This window comes from Camellia sinensis, chromosome 2, assembly GCF_055761805.1.
Source record: "Camellia sinensis isolate YWXY chromosome 2, ASM5576180v1, whole genome shotgun sequence".
Classification (NCBI taxonomy): Eukaryota; Viridiplantae; Streptophyta; class Magnoliopsida; order Ericales; family Theaceae; genus Camellia; species Camellia sinensis.
In genome coordinates, this window is record NC_138962.1 from 129175664 (window position 1) to 129200400 (window position 24737).

Consider the following 24737-nt stretch of genomic DNA (forward strand, 5'->3'; position numbering starts at 1 on the left):
GGTTCAACAGACCCCACTACCGAACGCCCAAGTGGCGAAGGAGAGTGCAAGTGTAGCGGCTGCTTCCACTATTCCTGCTGTGACCCCTCTAAATTTGGACAGACTTGCAAAGGTAACTGTCACTTTAGCCACCCACACTGTTATTGCTGTAACTAGGACCTCTAACGCAGTTGCTTCGGCAACCTCTCAACAGCTGGCAGATTTGTACCCCACCCACTTTCCGAAAGTGCCAACTGACCTTGGGGTATATCCCAAGATTTTTATACTGAGATGGATACCACTACTGTTCTAGATCTGAACGTTGGAGACTACCAGATGGATAACCTCTTTTCGAAGCGACATGACGGTGCAGGCGGCTTCAGTCTTTCTCGCGAGGCTAGTTCACCTCGTCGCCAACGCAGCATCTACCCATTCCAATGCTGCTGGGCAATCATTTTCAGGGGAAGTGCATCGTCCTCAGACCTTTGGTCGCTCCACCAGTCTCCCTCCAGTGATTGAAGCTGGCGGGGGTGTGAAGGAGTCCCCTCAGCCCTCAGAGAAAGTTTCTTTTCTAAGTTACTGGGTCTCCTCTGTAGCTGCTTCCACTCTCGCTGCGCATCCAGGCACTGCACCCCGGCACCTTTACTGCTTTTAACGTTCCTGGATCTATGGTACAGACAGCACTGCTGGAGTGACTCGCCAACTTCATTTGCGACAGTGCTACTAAGAAGATTCTGACCACCCCTAGCAAGTTCGTGGAAAGTGCCGATGCAAACCAGAGCAATTTTGAGAGGAACGGTTTGGACCTATCGTGGATGAGGGACAGGCTTCAGGCAGTCGATGGTTTCCTCGAGCATGGAGACAACGTGGCGATGATAGGGCCAGTTTTGAACCCATTATCTACTCTTGTCAACTTTTAGTACCCGCTGCTGCTTGCCTCAACAACTTTGTAGGGGCCTTCCCATCTTGGTGAGAACTTAGGAATAGGTTGCCCACGCATGATTGCGTCCACTGTCTTCCATACCAAGTTCAATTTATTAAACTTCTTGTGCTGAACAGATTGATTGTAGGCACGAGCTACGGATTGATGATACTTTTCTATTGGCCGCGAGGCCCGATCTCTTCTTTCTTCAGCTGCCTCTATGTCATTCTTTCTGCTATCTGGAACTAAGTGTGCTGACATAGCCATTCTTGCTGAGGGTACTGCCAACACAACTGGTAACACAACTTCGGACCCGTACACTAGGGTAAATGGGGTTGCCTGAGTTGGCTTTCTCTTTGACGTTCTATACGCCCAGAGTGCTATGGGGAGTCGTTCAGACCAAGTGCCCCCTGCTTCATCCATTATTTTACTCAATATTCGGATGATGGTTTTGTTGGTCGCCTCAGCTTGTCCACTCCCTTGGGAGTAGTATGGACTAGGCTTGTGCTGCTTGATCTGGTAGGCGTTCAGCAGTCTTCCCACATGACGATTTACAAAGGGAGTTCCATTGTCGGACAGCATTACTTTTGGTATGCCAAACCTACACATTATTCTTTCTCTGATGAAGTTAGCTACTCCTGCCCCGTCTGCCTTCCTCATCGGTATAGCCTCCACCCCCACTTGGTACTAACTTTAGTCGCTGCAATCTGTGGCCTTTCAATTGTTGCACTGTCAAATGCCCAACTATGGAACAGGTAAGGGGTCTTGATGTTGTGCAGCTCAACCGCTGGTGCATGTATCAAGTTCCCAAACTTCTGGCAGGATTGGCATCTCCTTACAAAGTTTTTAGCATTTTCTTCCATTGTCGGCCAGTAGTAGCCGAGGTGAATGAGATGTCCATATAATCGCTGCCCTCCTTGATGTTCTGTCTTGTGGGCTTCCCTCGGCACCTCATTTGCCTCATCCTTTGGTTAAGGAAGAAGCGCAGGCCCGCCTCTTAACTCTGATTGCATCGGCTTTGTTCTCAGGCAGTGCACCATTTCCAAGGTAGTCGACATATGGCTGCCTCCATTCTTCACTGCTTAAGAAATGGGTTTCCTCTTCCTTAGGATGGGATTGGCATTTTGCACATTGTCTCTACAACTCAGTACTTTCTTTTTCCATCACTGGCCAGTAATACCCATGCCTCTGTATCCGTCGGTATAGACTGATATCTCTATCTCCACGAGACTTAGCATGGATTTGCTTAAGTCTGTAAGTTACTTCTTGTCTACCTACGCACCTTGCCAGCAAGTTGTTGGCACCGCAAAAATACAACTCTCCTCTGGGGAGCAGAAATTATGCAAGTTCTGCTAGTCTGATTGTTCCCTAGCCTGTTTTCAACTGTTTTGTTGGATTATATCGGCTTTCCATCCCTCAGCATCTTGCTCTGTATGTTCTTCGGCTAACACTGCTGGTGTTGTTCTTTTCTCGATGACGATGGCTATACTATCATCTGGTATATCTACCTATGCCCCCAGTGTAGCCAAGGCATCGGGGAAACGGTTGTGTGTTCGAGGGGTATGTTGGATTTGGACATCATCAAATTGAGTGAGCAACCCTTGAACCACGGTGCGATACGTGCCCAACAGAGACTCCTTTAAGGCGAAATCACCCATTGTTTGCCTGACAACTAACTCGGAGTCGCCCAAAATTTTCAACTTGCGGAGTCCCTTCTTTTGGGCAGTGATTAGATCCAGTATCAACGGCTCATATTCAGCCTCGTTGTTTGAACATTCAAAATCAAGCTTATATGATAGATGAAACTTCTCTCCTTCTTCACTGGTTAGTGTTATGCCAGCTCCGCCTTTCCCAGCTCCCGAAGCTCCATCAAATTTTGAGTCCTAATAAGCCTCAACTGCAGCTGCTGAGACATCGATCTCACCTCTGGTAGAGATACCTCTGCAGGTTCATGTTCACCAGATGGGAATTGGGCCAATAAAATGCCTCTCAATTGGGGTATATCGCAACTCGACACCATTGACTTTGCGACTGATGTAATAGACTGGCTTCTCAATGCCATCTATGTCTTGGACAAGTAGAGCCCCAATAGACCGAGGTGTAGACGTCAGGTACAGTAGCAGAGGCTTGTTGGGTTGTAGGGCAATCATTGTAAGTGCTTTCTTCACCATATCAAATGTCTGCTGGTGTTCTTGCAACCATTCAAACTTATGATTCCCTTTCAGCAGTGTCCCAAAGGAAAATGTTATCTCAGCAAGGACTGGAATTAACCTCCTAAGATATGACACTTTGCCTAGGAATTTCTTCAAAGCCTTTTGAGAGAGTGGTGGTGGCATCTCCATGATTGATTTAATCTTATCCCCATCTACTTCAATCCCCCGCCGGTGTACAAAAAAGCCAAGGGACTTGTCGGCGGTAACTCCGAAGGCACACTTGAAAGGGTTCATCTTTAGGCAGAATTTGCGGTACCGTTGAAAAACTTTTTCCAAGTCGCAGAGGAGTCAGTTTGCCTCGATAGACTTGACCACCAGATCATCCACATATACTTCAACTTCATGATGCAACATGTCATGGAACACTGCAGTCATAGCCCGTTGGTAGGCTGCCCCCGCGTTTTTCAAACCAAAGGGCATCACCGTATAGAAAAAATTTCCCAAAGGTGTTCTAAATGCCGTTTTTTCTGCATCTTCTGATGCCATTTTGATCTGGTTATAACATTGAACCCATCCATAAAGGAGAACATCTTATGGCCTGCAGTAGAATCGACAAGTGTGTCAACATGGGGCAATGAAAACTCATCTTTCGGGCAGGCCTCATTCATTCAGGTCGGGAAAGTCTATGTAGACCTTGATCTGGCCGTTTTTCTTCTCCACAGGCACAATATTTGCTAGTCAAGTTTGGTACTGTATAGGCTCAATGAACTTGGCCCCCGGTAACTTTTCTACCTCTTCCTTAATCTTTGCCTCAAGGTCAGGGTGATACTATCGAGCATGCTGCTTTATTGGCTTAGAGTTGGGAAAAGTATCCAGGTGATGGGTGACAAGAGACGGGTCAAGACCAAGCATCTCATCGTATGTCCAAGCAAAGACGTCACTGTACCGCTTCAGTAGTGTTATCAATTCTGCCTTAGCTGTTGGAGCCATTGTGTCGCTGATGAACACGGGGCTTGCTCTGCCCTGGTAAGTCGCTGAGGTTGACCTCAGCAAGCACCTCCTGCTGCGGTTTGGGCCTACCTTGCACACATTCAGGGGCGGGCTCAAGCGTCTCCACCAACTCTTCTTGGGACTCGTCATTGTCACATTTATTTGTCTCGGGACCTTCCTCCCAAGGTATGAAGCCTACCCTCCAAGAAACGTCTTAGGTAGTAAACTGCCTTGCCGCCCTCCCGCACCTTAAGAATCTTGGGCGGAGGACTTGTGGACTTGCTGCTCCTCTTCTGCCCACTACTTTCTAGACCAACCCCTGCATCCCGAATGCCTTCCCATTTTGGCAATTTTACTCCTGCAACTTTACCGGTCCTTGGAGTTTCACCCATTGACAACTCAATAAAAAAAACTGCATCCGAATAGTGTGCCTCCTCAACCCCAAATGGTTGTTCAGACGCATTTATATGGTTACTGTGCGCTTTCCCAACTTTGCCTTCACGCATTGGTTATAACTCGACTGGATAGCTCCATATCGGTGCATCCAAGCTCTGCCAAGTATCATGTGGCAATTTGTGTCCGCTTCAATCACAAGAAACTTGGTTGCGGAACAGATCTCAAACTACTAAGTCCACGACCACATGGCCCTTGGTATCTTTTTTCTCGCCGCCAAAACCCGTCACAGTGATGGGTTGGTGAACCATCCTGGACTTTGGGACGCCAGCCTTTCAAAGGTGTCTATAGTGATGATGTTTATGGACGCCCCCGCCATCAAAGAAAGCACGCTTGAACTCTACATCACTGATGTATGCTGTGACAAAAAGAGGACAATTATGGGGAAATGGGTATGCTCTGCCTACCTCTGAAAAAGTAATGGCCTCATAAGCTTCCTGGATGCGCCGAGGCACATACTCCTTAGCCTCAACAACTTCATCATGGTGCACTTCAAAGATATTAATGAGGGCTTTTGTTGCTTCCAACCTGGCGGCTTGGCTCAGCCCCAAATGGTCAAAGAAGGCGCGAAACTTAACTGAGTTTTGCAACGCCTGGGCATTAGCATCCTCGGCGAATTTTGCCTCTGCAGGTACTGTCTCAGGTAGCTGGCCGGTTGCAATTTCTTCTAACTCATCATAGTAAGACGCCATATGCACTTGATCACGCACAGGCCTGAGATAGCCAATCATATATGTACATTCTTCCCCTTCTCCTTGTGGTTAGGATAAGGGTTCTTCCGCACATCACGGTTACCGACATCTATGAACTTCAGCTGATTTGCGTCAACTTTCTTCTTGAAGATACTTTTCAAAGTCCAACAGTCCGTAGTAGGGTGTCTGGTGATTCTGTGATAGACACAATAATCCAAGCTTTCTTTGTTCTTCTTAGTTGGAGGGACATTAACTGGAGGCAAGGTAAGTTCACCATCAGCTACTCATTTTTTAACCAGAGCCTTAACATTCTCAAGGCTGCAAGGACATGGATTTCTGTCCTCATAACTCTTTCTCTTCCGAGAGGACGTCGCCTCCCCTTGCGAGCGGCTCCCTCCTACAGATGTTATCGCAGCAACTCAGCTACGGCGAGGGTAGCGGTGGCTGTCACGAGATCTGTGCAAGGGACCAGTGGTACTAAGGTTCCTAGCCGCCTCAATCAAGACTGAAATGGTAGGCAGATTATGATTCACCAAGAAAATTTTGTAGTCGCGTATGGCACCCCTCCACACATATGCTGACTAAATGGGCCTCATCCACTAGTTCATGACAGTCAATAGCCTTATCTTGGAACCACTTAACATAGCCCAGTATATCTTCACCCTCCTTTTGGACATTTCGCCCAAGGGTGAGGGTTGTAACTTTCTCTTGGACTTGGAAGAACTTCGTGTGGAACTTGTTCACCATCTCCTCCCAACTCTTGATCGAGTTGGGAGCCAAGTTCACATACCAGCTGCAAGCCCTTTCAGTAAGTGGACTTGGAGAACTCCCGAAGGCGCAGAGAGTGGTCACTGCCATAGACACCAAGAGTTTCAATGAACCTCACCACCTGTTCTCTGGCATTGCCTTGTTTCCTATCAAACTTAATAAACTTGGGCACTGTATACCCAGTTGGGTATGGCATGGTCAATATCTCCTGAGAGTATGGGGCGTTCACATCTGAGTCGGGGAGAGATGGGAGTGGCTTCTCGCTACGCTGTTGCTCGAGCATAGCTTGTACATCGGCTAGAGTAAAAAAGTGAGTGGGCTAGAATGGTCCAGTCTGCTCCTGGGTAGCTGAACCAGCGACCGCACCGTTCGCCTGAAGTACCGCCGGAGGCACCTGGATCGGAGCCCAAACCTCAGGGAACAAGTTAGGCACTGGGTTTGGGACTGATACGGGCAGAGGTGCTTGCGCTGGAGCTGGTCGAGAAGCCATGGCCATAACAGCCTCAGTGAGAGTTTGCAAAGCTGCCAGGATCTCCCTCTGCATATCCTGGAGTGACTGAACTGCCTCAATCACAACACTGTGGTCACGGTCCTCCGCATGTGCTGCTCCGCCATTTGAAGAGCCTTGCTGAACTTCATCCTCTACCATTTTTTTCCAGTGAGGTGTGTAAACCATCATCAAAGCAGCCTCCCTAGCGGAGTCGCCAGAAATGTAAAGGGGTTCGAAGTTAGAGAAGGTAATTAGAGAGGCAAAACTATGCTAATGGCCCAAGAATTGTAGAAGTGGCTTGAGAATGAGCAGCAGCAACTGTCTGGAAGTTGGAGAGTGTGCAGTTGGGTGAGGGTGAAGCAAGTAGCTCAAGAAGAAATGTATAGCAGTGCCAAAATGGGCAACATCTACCCCAAATCCCCAAAATTCCTCTTGTTGAACCATGGGAAATGGGTTCTATTTATATAGGCTTTTCCTTGGCACCAAGAGGACACCTAGTGGCCAAATGGAGAGGGGACATGTGTCCTAGAGGATCACATGGAATATTCCGCCTTGAGCCACCAGGCTAAAGGTGCCACGTGTCCTTCTGCATGTATTGTGTACTATCTGTTTGCCTCCACAATTACCTTTTTGAGCCTCAGCAAGTGTAGTTCCGACGGGAGTGTTTGGCGCTGTAACTCCCTCCTGAGCCTCAGCAAGTGCAGTTGCGACGGGAGCGTTTGCCGCAACACTTGCCTTCTCAGCTCGAACCTCAGCAAGTGCAGTTGCAGCAATAAACTTTGCTACTACACTTGCCTTCTCAGTTCTACTTGGCCACTGCATGCATTCTCAAGACTCTATTAGTCTGCTATCGACAATGTTCGTGCTCACCGCAGCGAAGCCTTCACCCTTAGCCACCTAACCACAAACTCCCCAGCTTCTCCAGACGAAGGCCACAGCTAAGCCTGCTATTAGCCTTGTTATTCCTTAGTACCAAGCCCAAGGGGCTTCCTTAGTCCTGCCTCTGCGACTAAGGCCGGTCTATGACCTGGGTAATGGAAAGGGAGTCCCTTCTACTAGGGCTACCCTGCTCCCATTTTCACGGGATCGTCGTGGTAAACTGGTACCCTGGGCCTGCTATCAACTCCAACCAGTAAGTCTTGGGGCCTGCTATCAGCCCTGGGCTAGTAATGTCTTGAGGCCTGCTATCAGCACCAGGCATTACCCTTTCCTTGCAGAGGGGAAGCTTTTTCCAAAGGCTACTATAACCTTGGCGGGATGTTCCCTCCGCAAGTTGGTTGCGGCGGCAGTAGTTGCTGCGGTAGTCATTTCCCGTGGCAAATTCAAATGGCATAACCGACAATATTCAAGGTAGCGGCGCCGACAAAGTGCGTCTGCAACTTGGCGCCTCTGCAACTTAGTTGCTTCGGTTCTCTTCTTCCTTCAGCAACTCCAAGTGGCGACGGAACCGAGAATACTTGGAATGGCGGCGCTAAGACAAAATGTCTCCACAACTTGGTCGTCGCAACTGGCGCCTCTGCAACTTAATTGCTTCGGCTTTCTCTTTCCCTCATCAACTTTGGATGGCGGCGGAGCCGAAGATATTAGGAATGGCAGCGCTGAGGCAAAGTACCTCGGCAACTTCCTCGCTGCATGTATTCCCTCTGCAACTTGACCGTCGCATGTGTTCCCGCTGCAACTTGACTTGGTCATTTTCCTTCGTGGAGTCTGTTTGGACCCTTGGCGGGTCGGACCTACTCCGGCCCACTGTTGGCCCACTTCCCTTGGACTTTAGCCCATGCTCCTTTTTCATTCTTGGTCGCCTCTTTGGGACGACCTCAGTACTTAGGCCCATACTTAATTTGGGGTTTAATTTCTGGCCCTCCAAAAAAACAGAACGTAGTGGCTAGAAGTAGTGTTGAAGCTGAATTTAGATCAGTGGCTCATGGAATTTGTAAAGCTTTGTGGATCGAGAGATTATTGGAAGACTTAAAAATTCCAAGAACATCACCAATGGAAGTTTACTGTAACAAGAAGGCAGCAAGTGCAATTGCTCATAATCTTGTTCTTCACAACAGAACTAAGCATGTGGAAGTCGACAAGCCCTTTATCAACGAAAAGATTGAGAAGGAATTGATCTACATGTCTTATATACCCACTGCGGAGCAGATTGCAGATGTTCTTACAAAGGGACTACACAAGAGGCAGTTCGACCACCTAATCTACAAGTTGGCCATGGAAGACATATTCAAGCCAACTTAAGGGAGAGCGTTGGAAATGGGAAGAAAATAATTCTGCCAGGATATGGCTGAATTCTTTAGGATATCATAGCTGTAAATATCTAGATTTAGTCAATACTATAGAATAGGAAAGTTTATATTTAGAATTAGAATTAGTAACTAAATAGTAGCTAATCAGTCCTCAAAATCAGTAGCTAATCAATCCCTTATTTTATGCCATGTATCTCCTATTAATAGAGGTGCTATGTGTACACTGTTTAATATGAGAATAAGAAATATTATTCTTTCTAGCTTTCATTCAAAATAATAAAATCCAATTTTCCAACTAGTACCAAGCATGTAGATTTTGAATTTCTGAACAAATTTAATTAAGGCATTTCAAAATGGCCTATTTGACTGATCAATAAATTAATGGAAGGAAAATAACACGGTGCAGCTGTTAATAGAGTAAGTAGAACTTCAATTGGCGAACAATAATGCAAGACCCCAAATGTTCTAGCAAACACTCACATGGGTGTTGGTTCCACACCGATGTGAGTGGTAGATTTTTTGGTAAATTTTTTCGTATCCCTAGGCATTTTGCTCATTGATGAAATATGGCAAGAGACGAAAACCACAAAAGAAAGACACGAAAAGGAGCATCATGTAACTACTAGGGAATGCTGGAAAACAAACTCACTTGGTAAGTCAACGAGAGATGGAAATAAGCTCAACAAATGATCCAAGAGACATCAATGCTGGAAGCACACTTAGAAACGATTTTTCTGATCTGCATCAAAAAAGAAAACAGAAAAAAAAATATATGTATGAAAGTCAGTAATGCCCTTCACTGCAGATTAAGTCCACAGTATCTCTGAAAGCATTCTTTTAGATTCTCCTTTTTTAAATTAAATATGTGTTTAGTTGTCAAAATTTCTATTAAGCTCAATTAGTTTCAATACGAAATTACTATACCATATTTTGTTCCAACAAGGTTGGGAAGGTGCATAATAACTTTAAACATACAAAATAAGGTGTGGCATCACATAAGCAACGAAATTTATTTCTGAAGTAGCATTGACAAGACAAAAATAAAATAAAACTACAATTATGAATACCAATATATATGAAGGGTCTTGCTAAAAAGTGCCCTAGGACACGAAAAGTAGACCAAAAAATAAATTTAAAAACAGAAGACACTTCTTATTAAATTCAATGCAGTTTTTATTGAAATTAATGCACTTCTTTTAACCGTTTGACCTATTTTCAAGACACTTCCTTATTTCAATCCCAATATTCAGCACTTTTAACATTTGTCATATACAAATATCAAATTATTAGGACACAACAATTGCACGAATTATAACTAAGATCATTTCAATAAAATAAATGATATATATCTTTTAAGAACGGAACCAAAAAGATGACACGAGGAACTTACTTCTCTACATTTCATGAGCTTTAGCATTAATGGGAAAAACTACAAATGCAAGACTAATGTTAGAGGAGGATAAGTTACCAAAATATTTGATATACATGTTTCATATTTCTTCTTTTCTACTTCTAAATCTAAAAATTCAGTCAAATAAAGAAACTAAATCCTATGCAAAGAATCATGCCAATCTCAAATCATACCTAAGGGAGTAATGTAGGGAAATTAGTTAGAAGTTTTCTCTTGTTAAGATTTCGAAAGGCAATGTAGCAGCAACAACATGGTCTAAAAATTCACTGCAATCAAACATTGGAAGAGTGATTTTCAAATATGATTTATCATATGATATGCATAAATAGAGAATAATTGTTAGATGAAATCATAATTTTATTTTTTCCCCACAAATAAACTATTGTGAAAGGACTACAAACTAAACCATCTTTACCGGCTCAAACATGAATGAATGGAGGTCCTCCTACTGGGATCAGCATCATGTAGAACCACCTCTCCAAAATAAAGAAAAAATAGACGAATTTCCTGAGTAAAACTGGAGAATAAAAGAACAATGCTTACATTAGCACATATGTAAGCATAATGATGAGGGGAAGAACTAGGAGAGAGGCAAATATCAAGCACCAAAAATACTTCAACATTCCAAATAAATAGTAACTACAAGTTAATAACACCTGCAATAAATTTATGGTCATTTTTTTCCATGTTTTGTTTGGTTCTGTTTTGAATGAGAACCGTCGTGGCTCGAGCTTTGACAGCTTCTTAAGCTACACAAGGTCTCTTCTTCTTTTTTTATAACAAAACAACTAACTCATTGCAGCAAGCAAACATATAAATTCTTCTCAAAGAAAGTATTTTCTCCCCCCAACCTAAACGATGCATTGTCCTCAATGTAAAAAACAAAATCACAAAGGTTAGGAGATTACCTTAAATAATGAACCATGTCTATATATATATATATATATTTTTTTTTTTTTGAGCGTCAACAAAAAATTTATTAAAAAAGAAAAGATGAACCATGAACCTGCAAGGGATTATTGCCAAAAACACAAGGGAAAAAAATTACAAACGAAAAACTAACAACTCCGAAATGTAACACTGCTTTTATTATTATGTTTATGGGTCTCAATAAATAGGGCCTTTTAATTCAATGGACTCCTCTCCTCTTCAGGTGGGAAATTCTCCAAAACGGGTTTAAGACGTTGGCCAGTCACTTTAAAAACATCACCATTCCTGGGATTTTCAATCTCAACGGCCCCATGAGAAAAAACAGTTTTAACTATGAAAGGGCCGGTCCATCTAGATCTCAATTTACCAGGAAACAAATGTAGTCTAGTTTTATACAAAAGAACCTTTTTGTGAAGGCTCAACAATTCATTTGAGTACAAACAATATTAACATTAAAAACATATCATATACAATGACATGGGGAGGACAAGTCAATCAACTGGGGGCCCTTTTTTCTTTCAAAACAACACCCTTTTTCTGCTCCCTTATTTACAAAAATATGAAATCTTGCCTTTAGGCAATAGCAATATTATCTTTTATTCGATGAAAAGCTACAAACACAAGACCGTTGTGAGTAAAAAGGTATATATATTATGTAGAGGGTTAGAAAATTAAGATAAAAATTACCATCTTGTTGCGCAAAATTCGAGCACCCCAAGCACACTTGACAACATTGCGCTCAGATCTAGTGTTCTTGCTATTATCTAAGTCACCCAATATATATTACATAAAAGGAACAAATAAGGAACAAAAGATGAGTAGTAATTAAAAGGAAAAATAAAAAAATATTTGAAGAGCAAAATCAAAATAAAAAAGGACTGGAGGTACAATGAAATCTTGTCTAACCTTTGAGAGAGGTTTTGTGAATGCTATGAGATGATTTCAAAGCAAACCGAGTCTTATGGCCCTAGTTGAGCAATTTATATTGTTGATGGCTCAAATGTAGTTTTTCTAAAAATTTAAATTAAATACATTATATCACAATTAAATATAAATTGAGAGAATGGATATAATATCCAAAATTCCTAGAATAACTACGTAATTTTAAGCATTCATCACACCTCCCAACCAGCTTTAATTTTAGAACCTAGCAATTAAGGCGACTAAAATAAAATCAAAAAGAAAAATAAAAGCAACTACTCTAAACTACTTCCGCAAGAAATCATGATTGAATTTAGCACATGCAACAAGTCCTTAATCCAATAGATTACCCCTCACGGACGAGTTAAAGTCTCGTGTTTCCAAAGATGTTACCCACAAACATCCAAAAATTTCTTTAGTAAAACGACTTCTTTCATTCTCATGCCAAGGTTAAAGAACCAATCATGAATTTCACAACCTTAACAAGATAATCAATCAAAGTTTAAAAGACTAGCAGCAAGTAAAGATATTGCATGACATTCAAAATTTGGAGTGTGTGAAAAAAGTTCAACCAACACAGACACAACCTTAGCCTTAAAGTGAAATATAACCCAAATCTCTTTCTGAAACATGCTTCGACTCAAATCTCACCAGTTATTGCACTCAACAAATAAATCACTCGGAATATGGTGCAAAAATTGCTCTCAATATATGCGAGTAGAACAATGTAAATCAAAGCTAAAATATCCCGCATACTAATTTTTTTGAAAAACGCTAATATGAAAGAATAAAGAAATAGTCTCATGAATGGAATATCAAATACTGAGAAATAAAATTTCCAGAAATGTTACCCACAAACGTCAAAAATTTTCTTTACTCGAAGGATTTCTTCGTTTTCATGCTAAAGTTCAAGAACAAGTCATGAATTTCACAACCTTAACAAGATAACCAATCAAAGTTCAAGACACTAGCAGCAAGTAAAGTTATCTCATGACATTCAGAATTTGGCATGCGTGAAAAAGTTTAGCCAACACATACACAACCTTAGCCTTAAAGTGAAATATAACCCAAATCTCTTTTTGAAACATGCTTCGACTCAAATCTCACCAGTTATTGCACTCAACAAATCAATCACTCAGAATATGGTGCAAAAATTGCTCTCAATATATGCGAGTAGAATAATGTAAATCAAAGGCAAAATATCCCGCATACTAATTTTTTGGAAAAACGCTATAATGAAAGAATAAATAAATAGTCTCATGAATGGAATATCAAATACTGAGAATTAAAATTACCACACCATCACCCCAATCCATCATGTCCACTTGTAAACTATACCACACTCAAGATCAAATAGGACTTTTATTTGGTTGTAATGCTTGGGTTGAGGAATTACGAAAAAATAATAAGAAGCCAAAAGTGAATAAAAAAAAGGACGTCTGAGAGACAATTGGCATAAAAATAAACACAATTAGAGCATTATTCCAAATGCCTTGCTCTTTCTATTACTTTTCTTTTTGTCTTTTTCAACTTCCTCCTACTTTTTTTTTTTCTTTTTGTTTTTTTTTCCCCTTCGTTGAACACAATTTATTTCTTCTTTTTTTCAGCTTTTCTCCTTTTTTTTTCTTTTTTTTTTTTTTCAAACAAATTTGCCATTGTCAAACTCAAATAATCCCAACATATCTACAAAAGTAAAAAGAAAGTATGGGTTGTGGGGTTAAACAAAGAAAGGCTAACATAAAGGCTCAAATTGGTTTCTAATGGTTCATGAAGTAATAATAAAAGAAAGAAAAATAAATAAAAGGCTCAAAGAAACAAAGATGGCCTAAAATCATCTCTCAAGAATTAGTATGGTCCTTCAACTTTCATGATCTCAAGGGAATAAAAGTGTCATAACAAATTGATTTATTCTCAGCATTCAACCAAAATGAAGAAATAATGAGACTAAACAACAAATTAATGTCCTTCCAAAGAAAATTAAGAGTAGATGTATAGTAACCCTCCAATAAGTGATTGGCACAAAACTCACAGGGTTAAAAGTCTCCACTATCATTCTTCAAGATTTTCAAGTCATATCCACTTATCAACTAAAAATCATATTCATGTGGCTAAAGTGCAGTGCAATTATTTCCAAATACGAACGCATGAAATACTTTAACAAAGTAGCTAGCATATCAAACTTCAACACAATTTCTCAAGTTAAAGCAATAAAATACTACAAGTATGCCGAATCACTCAATGCATAGAACAATACATTACCATGCACACCTTTTTTTCTTTTTTTAAACAAAACAACTAACTCATTGTAGCAAGCAAACATATAAATTCTTCCCAAAATAAGAATTTTCTCCCCCCAACCTAAACGATGCATCATCCTCGAGGGAGTAAAAAGTGTGACAACAAATTGATTTGTTCTCAGCATTCAACCAAAAATGAAAAAATAATGAGACTAAACAACAAATTAATGCGCTTCCAAAGAAAAATTAAGAGTAGATGTATAACGACCCTCCAATAAATGATTGGCACAAAACTCACAGGGTTAAAAGTCTCCACTATCATTCCACAAGATTTTCAAGTCATACCCACTTATCAACTAAAAATCATATTCATGTGGCTGAAGTGCAGTGCAATGATTTCCAAATATGAACACACGGAATACTTTAACAAAGTAGCTAGCATATCAAACTTCAAAACAATTCTCGAGTTAAAGCAATTAAATACCACAAGTATGCCCAATCAGTCAATGTATAGAACAAAAGAAAACCATGAGCACTAAATTTTTATTTTTTTTTAACAAAATAACTAACTCATAGCTGCAAGCAAATATATAAATTCTTCTCAAAATAAGTATTTTCTCCCCCCAAACTAAACAATGCATTGTCCTGAATGTAAAAAATAAAATCAAACAGTTAAGGAGATTACCTTAAATGATTAACCATATCTATATGTGCCATTGCCTGCAAGGGGTTAGCGCCAAAAAACACAAAGGAAAAAAAATACAAACGAAAAACTAACAACTCCTAAAAGTAACATTATTTTGAATAACATGCACAAACCGGATCATTGGAAATTTTGATCAATTATTTTGAACAACTTTTTGAATGGAGTAAAGGAAGTTGGACTCGTCGATCTCTAATTATCTAAAAACTATGAAAAGGGTGTTTTTGGTTTCTATAACGCGCCACAACAAATGAAACACAAAATTCCAACAAAATCTCCACAAAAGAAGAGATAAAATTGCATAAGATAATACATGTATTGGCAGTTCACTCTTTGCATGTTTTTTTCCACATGAAACTATTAACAAAGTTTTTTTTTCCCACTTTTCCTTCCATATCTTTTTCCCTTCTCATACAAGATCCACCGGACGCTTATCATGAAATATAGCCCAAATTATTGGAAAGGAATTTCCAAACCTCACACATATGTTGGAACACTATAGCAATCGCAATCAAATACTTCACAGGATCAATATAAATAAATTATATATTACATATATATATAACACCACGTATATCAGTATAACCAATTGCCCTATTTTTGTTTCATCATAGAGTAGTTGAAAAAGGCGTCATTTCAATACATTATGTAAACAAAAACCTATGAACTACTCAATTCTCAATTCAACAGCACACCCAATTTTCAAACAACACAATTCAAATAATTTTGGTTGAAACTCATATTAAATTGTATGAATCGAATCGTGCATCATACAATTCTAACACCATACTAGTTGGAACCTGTAAAAGCCGTGTCAATAGAATTATTTTGATCAGTTATTCATGAAATACAATATCCATTTCCAAGGAATTCTAGCAATGTAAGTGAATTTATTCTTCAGTGATAACTGAGACTAGAAATTACATGGTTGTCGACTCTGGTAGCTGGTGCCGGAGGCAAGACGAGATCTGCTTCCAGATCAAGTTGAAGATATGCAGGCACCCCCATCACCTTCTATCTCCATGCCCATGTTAGCTTCCCAAGAATCACGCTCTACATCACAACATCAAAAAGGATAAATGAAAAAAATAAAAACTATAAAAAACTAGGGCCCAATTTAGTCTCCATTTCCAAGCAATGGCAGCAACATAAGTGAAGGAATTCTTGAGTGATAACTGAGATTACCTGGTTGTTGACTCACTGCTCAGTTGAGGAATTCTTTAGTCTTCATCACTTGTGTTACTACTCGCTGCTCAGTTGCCATTGAATAAAAAAAGGTCTACATTAATCGCCCAAAAAACACATGGATTTATTATATATAACCCAACATACATTAATTATGTAGCAACTACCACCAATAAACTACTAAGTGAATTTTTAGACCATGTTGTTGTAGAAGCTACACTGAAATTTCGAAATCTTAACAAGAGAAAACTGCTAACTAATTTCCCTACATTACTCCCTCAGGTATGATTTGAGATTGGCATGATTCTTTGCTTAGGATTTAGTTTCTTTATTTGACTGAATTTTGAGATTTAGAAGTAGAAAAGAAGAAATATGAAACATGGATATCAAATTTTTTGGTAACTTGTCCTCCTGTAACATCAGTCTTGCATTTGTAGTTTTCTCCATTATTGCTAAAGCTCCTGAAACGTAGAGAAGCAAGTTCCTCATATCATCTTTTTGTTCTGTTCTTAATAGATATATGTAATTTATTTTATTGGAATGGTCTTAGTTATAATTCGTGTAATCGTTGTGTCCTCAAGATATTTGTATATGACAAATGTTAAAAGTGCTGGATATTGGGATTGAAATAAAGAAGTGTCTTGAAAATAGGTCAAACAGTTAAAAGAAGTGCATTAATTTCAATAAAAACTGCATTGAATTTAATAAAAAGTGTCTTGTGTTTTCAAATTTATTTTTTGGTCTACTTTTCGTGTCCTCGAGGCACTTGTTAACAAGACGCTTCATATATTGGTATTCATAATTGTAGTTTTATTTTATTTTCGTCCTGTCAATGCTACTTCAGAAATAAATTTTGTTCCTTATGTGATGCCACATCTTATTTTGTATGTTTAAAGTTATTATGCACCTTCCCGACCTTGTTGGAACAAAATATGGTATAGTAATTTCGTACTGAAACTAATTGAGCTTAATGGAGATTTTGACAACTGAACACATGTTTAATTTCAAAAAGGAGAATCTAAAAGAATCCTTAAGAGCCTGGTGTCAAGAGAAAATTGAGAAACTAATTAGCATGAGTAGTATTTTATTTTTGAGTTACGACTTATGTCTACAAATTGGCTTTCCTACTTAACAAAAAAAATAAAAATAGAATCATCTTTACCGACTCAAACATGAATGAATGAAGGTCCTCATACTAGGATCAACATCATGTAGAACCACCTCTCCAAAATAAAGAAAAAATAGACGAATTTCCTGAGTAAAACTATAGAATAGAAGAACAATGGTTACATCATCACATATGTAAGCATAATGATGAGGGGAAGAACTAGGAGAGAGGCAAATATCAAACACCAAAAATACTTCAACATTCCAAATAAATAGTAACTACAAGTTAATAACACCTGTAATCAATTCATGGTCATTTTTTTCCAAGTTTTATTTGTTTCTTGTTTGGTTGAAGGGCTATTTTTTATAAAATTAAACTTCTAAATAACTGAAAATCTCGGTGGTTGCCTCGCCCTCAATCTCCATCATCTCCAAATTACATGGACTACACTAACAGGAATTGCAATGTATGTAAAACTCTGAACATGAAGTAAAAGCAAAATTAAATAGATGAGACAAAAACAATACACATTTTTTAACAATGGAAAAGTGGGGACATGCATATAGGAGTCGCCCAAAAAAAAAAAAAGCAACAACATTATTTAATGGGAACTGCATTTTTATAACTAAAATCTATGACGGTAGTGATGGAAAATTATTTGTACATCCACAAGCAAAGATGTAGGCAAGTTGCACCCTACCATGACACAATATACATTGAATGCTTTGATTTTCAAGCTTTTCCAATAGAAGCCTCAGAGTAATACCAAAACAAAACTTGTCACAATTCTACTAAAGTAACTTTTTTACCTCATAAGAGAAAATTTGGTCTATAAATAGAGTAGAAGTTTTCACTGTAAGTAGGGGAACCAATGCACATATTAAAGCTAAAACAGAACATGAATTTCAAAATTACTATACAGAGTGAAAATATTGTGACATGCATCAAGAATAGAGTCAAAGTGAATATTGACATCATGCAATGCTATAGCAAAATACACATCAAGAGAGAGAGAGGAGAGATAGTGACAGTGGTGATTAAGAGTTTGATGAGGGTGTGTGGTCATAAAGCAATCAATGGATAGAGAAATCAATACCAGTAAAAGAAGACCACTAGAGGTTTGAGATTGAGAAATCGAAGCCATTAAGCATTGAAAAATATTGTTAAGTTGCAGATAAACCCTAGCTCTGAAATCTTCAACACACTTCATGAAGCTTGTTCACCTGATCATATTGAAATTACATAAACAAAAATAATCACAAGAATAATCAAGCAATTTTATACAGATTTCAATTAATCTCAAGCAATTTAAAGCAAAATTTAAGCAATTCTCCATCATCAGAAAGACGATTTCAGAAAAATAAATAACTAGATTTCAAGATGCGTGATGGATTTCAGACGATCTCACACTTCTTCTTCTTCGTCTACTTCGTCTTAGGGTTTGAGTGTGGTTTAGGGGGTTTCTGCTGCTTCGTCTAAGGGTTTTTTTGTGATTCGTCTTCATGTTCTCCATCAGAAAGACGATTTGAATGGGTCAATTTCAAAGGTTTTGGGTTTCTCAAATGGATAGAAGCTAGAGAGATCGAAAGGGTTTAGGTTTATGGAGAGAGAGCAGCGATGGCAGATAATAGAGAGAGAGAGGCGTCAATAAACAAAGGAGTGAAAAGAGAGGAGACCGTTATAAAACCCTAATTTTGAAGCGGTGGAAGATTAGCGAGAGAGAGGGGTCTAGAAACAAAGGAGGGAAAAGAGAGTGAAAGTTGTGAAACCCTAATTTTTAACACGTTACCTTGGGGGTAAGTGGAAGCAAGCTTCAACCAACCAAGCTACTTTAAAATGTTGATATGGAACTGAAATTAATAATTTATATATATATATATACTAGTGTATGCACGTGCCTAAAGGCATGGTATAAATATTGTTGAGATCAAAACGTAGTTATAATTTATACGTATCATGCTAAAATTTGTAAAATCTGTAACTTCTTTTGATAAAAATACTAAAAAAATATAAAGAAATATTCATCTTATGGATTAAAATATAATTTATCTAATTTGTTGCGCAAAAAAAATTTTTGAGGTCAAAATATAAATAGATGGTTCGTTTGGTTTGGATTTTCAAATAATTTTATAATTAGAGTTTGGTTGTATATTTTGAAAATAATTTTTACAAATTTGAAATTCAAAACTTATTTGGTTTACAGCTTTCAAAAATAATTTTTAAAATTTTCAATCTGTATTTTGTTACTTTTAGTAAACTTTTTAAATATTTTAATCAACATTTTTTACTTTTTCAGATCCATTCAATCTGAATACACTTAAAAATTATAAAATTTAGAGTAATGTTATAAAATTTACACTGAAAAATTTTTAAAATAAATTTTACAATTTAAAATAAAATTTTATAATTTTGCATGATTTATGTATTTTAAGTATTTGAACTCAAATTATAGTAAATAATGCATTTTAATTATTTTTTTATATTTTGTATAAAATAAATACTAACAAAAACAAAAACATAATTTGTTCCCAAGAGAGTGAGGCAACGGTGGCGGTGGCCGCGACGGACAACAAAACACACTTTGTGTCCAAGAGCCACAACAGCCCAAAAAAACAAAAAACAAAAAAAACTCTTCACCCCCACCCACCCATCCATCCTTTCTCGCTCATCTCACTCTTTCAAATTTCAAATTTTAAAACACACACTCACTCTCTCTCTCTCCCCTCAAAACACACTTTGCTACCCCAAGAAGAAGAGGCCAAATCTATAAAGGCCAAAAAAATAATCCTGCCACATTAAGTGTTTGAGACGTGAGAGAGAGCAAAGAGTATTTGGGCGGGAATCAAGTGTTTGGTACATTTGAAAGGATTGATCTTAACCATTGATATACACTTAGAATTAATTTAGACCATTAAAAATCATTTTGGACATTTTTAAAAATCATCCTGCCATATTATATAGATTTACCTTTGCCATTGTCACTATGTCAGGCACAATGCCTTGGGTCTCAAATCCCCAAAAATGGCTCCCAGTGTGAGCAAACCCAGATTGAACCTCATCGGCAATACGAAGCCCTCCTGCTTTCTTAATACTGCTGTATACGGCAAGGAAGTAACCTGGGGCCACTTCAATAATTCCACCCACTCCCTGCCATTTTAGAGAGTAGTTCAAATTAGACAATAACTCAGAAGAGGTTGTATTAATAGGAAAATGATATTCTCACACAATTTTCGTACAGAATTTAAGACAAAAATAATGTGGCAATGACACTCTCGCAATTGTGAACCATAGTGATGGGCATTTGACTATCAATGGAAGGATATAAATGCGACACATCATTTTGCATAAATTTTTTTGTGTTAAATCCTGTATGTACATCATTACCCTAATCAATATAGCCACAAAAAGAAACAATAAAAACAAATTTACATAGACGATGCTTACCTGTATGGCTTCAGAAATAAAACCAGCTACATGCCCTGAAGTTCTAAAGGTAATGAGATCTTCAACATCTCTTGCATACTTCTCCCTGTCTGAACCAAAGACTCCACTGTATGGATTTGGGTTAAGGGCATGGTGAACTCTGCTCTGTTGACAATAATATGTAGGCTACCTAGGTTAAGCACAAAGTGAAGATATACCTCTAGCTGGCTGCCTATGTTGATAACAAATGCACCGGGGACATGTTTAACACCAACCCATTGCCCATCCTTGAGGATATGAAGCCCATACTCGTCCTGTTGAAGTAAGGTTAAGAGGTTGGTGTCGTAGTGTCCACATACTCCCAAGACCACACTTGGGTTTGGACATGGCGGATAATGATTAACTATCATTCCCTGGAATTTGCTCAGGTCACCTGCAAAATACCCCACTTCAATTCCCAATCCTTCACAAATAAGATTCAAAATCCTCAAGCCTAACTTCCTCACTTCCACTGAATATGTCCCAACAACCTCTCCGAAAATAAAATTAACAATAATTTATCAGTCAGTTATATAACTCAACTCAACTCAAAGAGCCCAAATCCCAATTAGTAATCCCCAAGAGAAAAAAAAAACAAAAAAAAAAAAAGATAATTCAAAATTTTTTTTTGCTGCCACATAGAAGTATTATGCAACAACAAGACCAGACAGATTTAAGCGGCGTAGTGGGGTTGCAGGGTTTACCGGTATCTATCTGGCTTTTCTAGCCAAGTTTCAATGTGATCCTCTAAAGGGTGGCAATCTTGTCTTACTGAATCCTTCCAGTAGTTGTGATTAATAACAGAGTGAGGAAAACTGCCTGTGTAGAGTCTGAAGCTCTTACTCGTGTCCTCGGAATAGTAAGTGGCCTTGTCTTCGTCAGGCATGTCAAAGAACTCCTTGAACAGACTCATTGTGTCGTCCATTAGTTCTTTTAATAGTCCATGGTTGATCACCTGTTTTATGAATTATTGTAGTAGTCAATGGCATCATTTGGTTGGTGTTAAAAAAGTAAATACATTTTCAAGAGCTAAATACTTGTAAATTGTTTCAAAATGTTGTCTTAAGAGCTTTCCAATAAAATATGTATGTGTTTGTGTATTTAAGTAAGCAAGGATTTACAACGAACCTGAAACATTCCAAAATCCTGGCTACCTTTCATAATTTGCTTAATTGAATCAGCTCTGTCATGACCGTCTACTTGTTGTAGATCAACCACTGGAATGCCTCTGCACAAAGGCACTGCAAGGTCTCCAGGTCTTTCTTCAGATGAGCAAACAAAGTTTTCTGGCAAGGTGTGAACATTCTTGGACCAGCTTGAAACAAGAGCTGACATTCTCTTCAAGTGAAATCATCTTCACACATGTGAATACATGAGAAGAGGCTGATAAACTTGGGTTTTTATAATGGATTTCCAGCTTTGTCTACTGCAATAATGGAACGAAATTATAATTCAAACAAAGATCACTTTCCCCATTGAATACGTTAGTGTTATGTTTGGATGGATTTTGGATTTATGAAGGAGGGGGAAGTGAAATACATTAATTGCATGCAAAGCATTTTGACAAAGATGGATTCTTAAAAAACTGTATCTCAATCAACTCTTCAACTCTAGCATTATTTAATTGTCTGAAAGGAAATGCCTTTCCAAATGTTTAGTCTATGATCATGTTTTGCAACTTGAATTGAACACAACTTAGAGATATATAAAACCAGTAATACGAGTGGCCTAATAGCTCGCCTAACCAGTTTCTTATTAGGATTTAACATAACTATTTTACTCTTAACTACCCAAAAAAAAATATATGGAAAATCTAAAATCATTCGGATAGTGAAATTTTTTTTCTTATTTTCATGGAATTCAAGTTTGCCATGTGTTTGGTGTAAGGCTTTTCTTCTTTTTTTTTTCTTTTTTTTTTGTGTGTTAAACTTGCATTTAAATGATTTTTACTATCTCACTGATAAAGCAATTGTCTCAAGAATAATGGAGATGATCGTCGTCATCATGATGTTTACAAGATTTTTGTTAAAGAAATATAAATTTAAGGATGTTCTTAGTGGTACCAAAAAAATATTAAATAAAATGATGATGATCATGATGACAATAAAAATGAACAAGCTTCTATATCCGTGGCAACAAGTATAAGAAAATCCTCAATTTAACCTGTAAGTCTGTATTGGCCACCGAATTCTAATAAAAACATGAAATCAAACCCCAAATTACATATGTATTAATGAAATGAAGAAAAAGAACAGAGAGAGAAGGGGAAAAAAATAACAAATAAACAACTCTATGTATTCATGAAATAAAGGAGAAGAACAGGGAGAGAAGGGAAAAAATATCAAACCCACATCACAGCAATCAACAAAATGTACATAACCTTGAAGCGAATGTACAATAAAGAGCTGCAGGAAGCCCGAAATTGGAGTAAAATACCTCTGTTCTTGAAGACGACAGTGGGGTTTGAACAGTAGCAAGCCAAATCAGTCAAAAACAAAAACAGAGAGAGAAGGGGGGAAAAGACTCAATCGATCTTACCTTGCGAGCGCACCGTCGGTAGCGAAGGGAGCCGAATTGAGCAGCGTAGCGAAGAGCCTGCAGAAGATTGTCTGTTCGGCACCGAAACAACGGGACCATCGAGCGGTGAACACGGACAGGGTGCAGAATCGGAAACCCTAGAGAGAGAGTGAGGGCTTGATGAGAGAGAGTAGGAGTGCAAAGATATCGTCTCAATCGGGAGGAGATTTTAGGGTTTTGGAAGGCGAATTTGTGGGGGTTTGGATCGGAGCGAGGGGATGGAGAAGGGAATGTTGGCGGAGAGTCGACGCCATGAGAGAGACGTTAGAGAGAGAAAACGGTGAAGGACTGTTATGAATGTAGGGATATGGATGAATTTCAGAGAGGCCAAGCTCAGCATTGAATCCCAGCCGAGTATTTTTCGGAGAGCGGCAGATGCGGACTACGGCGCTGCTGCAGAAGAGGGGCGTCGTTGATGTGGTTGTGAAGGAGGCGGTGGTTCTGCTAACGGTAGTGCCACGGCGGCATTAGGGATCGAGAGAGAATCCTAGAGAGAGAAAGAGTGTGAACACAACACCCATCTCATCTCTCTCTGAACTACAACACATTGAGAGAGTACGTGGAGAGAGAGGGAGTTAAGAGACGTTTGGCAGACGTGGGAGAAAGAGTAGAGAGTTTTTGGGCGGGAAAAAAATTAATCTCAACGGTAGATATTGATTAGAAATTATTTTAGTCATTCAAATAAAATATAACATATTTTCAAAACTTGTTTAAATAAATACGTTTTAACATATTTTCAAAAGCTGTTTTTATCTTATAATATAGGTATTAGTTTTATCTTTATGCTGGACAATTGGTTTTACCTTCGTCTACCACAGTTGTCATCCTGTCATCTAGATGAATAGTGTGAACAAATTCATGCAATTCAGACGGCACCAAATTAGATGAATGTAACATTCCTGATCACAAAAATGGGTCAAGGATTTGTGGGGCGGAAAAAATCGAACCCCATTAGAGGCGAGACGGTGGAATAAAAATGGTCTTCGTTAGGGATGAGGAATGGAAATGGAAAAAAATAATAATAATTGGAGATTGGGAATAGAGAGTGTAAAACTCACATTTCTTGTCTCGTTGCCATTCCTATTTATAACTTCTCCAACTGGTCGGGGTAGGAGTTGGGCATTGGCCGGGTCGGGACCGGACCAAAATTTTATCACTTTATAAGCAATTTGTGTTGAGCTAATGTAATCTATTTAAGTCAAATCTAAAATTAATAGTATAATATAATTTTGAATTCCAATTATTATTATTATATATATATATATATATTTTTTTTTTTTTTAAATGTGAGCGAAATAATTTTTATGAAATAAAAATTGTATTAAAAAGTCATCCAATCTAACGTTCCAACATGCATAAAAATATATAATAATATTTTACTTATTACAAATACTTTAATAATTAAAATATTATGTACTATAATATTATGCATTGAAGCATGAGGATGGAGCATAGCTCGCTTTCGGAGAGTTGAGATACAGGTTTGTAAAATTAATTTAAATTGAAT

General features: G+C 38.6%; 2 protein-coding genes across 5 annotated transcripts; both read right to left on the reverse strand.

The window, feature by feature from the left end:
• Window positions 1-895: 895 nt before the first annotated feature.
• LOC145819039 (uncharacterized) lies at window positions 896-1561 on the reverse strand. The gene has a single exon (XM_082913022.1). The coding sequence runs from the start codon at window positions 1559-1561 to the stop codon at window positions 896-898; it is 666 nt and encodes a 221-aa protein (XP_082769148.1).
• A 7784-nt stretch (window positions 1562-9345) lies between these two features.
• Window positions 9346-23796, reverse strand: LOC114263777 (hyoscyamine 6-dioxygenase-like). Of its 4 annotated transcripts, XM_082915617.1 has the most exons (13): window positions 23192-23796; window positions 21782-22079; window positions 21358-21608; window positions 20833-21047; window positions 20636-20741; window positions 20159-20338; window positions 18288-18414; window positions 16084-16147; window positions 15823-15951; window positions 10523-10624; window positions 10281-10373; window positions 10087-10125; window positions 9346-9435 (listed from the first exon to the last, which is right to left on the reverse strand). In XM_082915617.1, the coding sequence occupies exons 2-4, from the start codon at window positions 21986-21988 to the stop codon at window positions 21044-21046; spliced, it is 462 nt and encodes a 153-aa protein (XP_082771743.1). In that variant the 5' UTR covers window positions 21989-22079; window positions 23192-23796; the 3' UTR covers window positions 9346-9435; window positions 10087-10125; window positions 10281-10373; window positions 10523-10624; window positions 15823-15951; window positions 16084-16147; window positions 18288-18414; window positions 20159-20338; window positions 20636-20741; window positions 20833-21043. The 4 variants fall into 4 exon arrangements, with proteins under 4 accessions (XP_082771743.1, XP_082771744.1, XP_082771745.1 ...); XM_082915618.1 differs by lacking the exon at window positions 10087-10125; XM_082915619.1 differs by lacking the exons at window positions 10087-10125; window positions 10281-10373.
• Window positions 23797-24737: the final 941 nt, after the last annotated feature.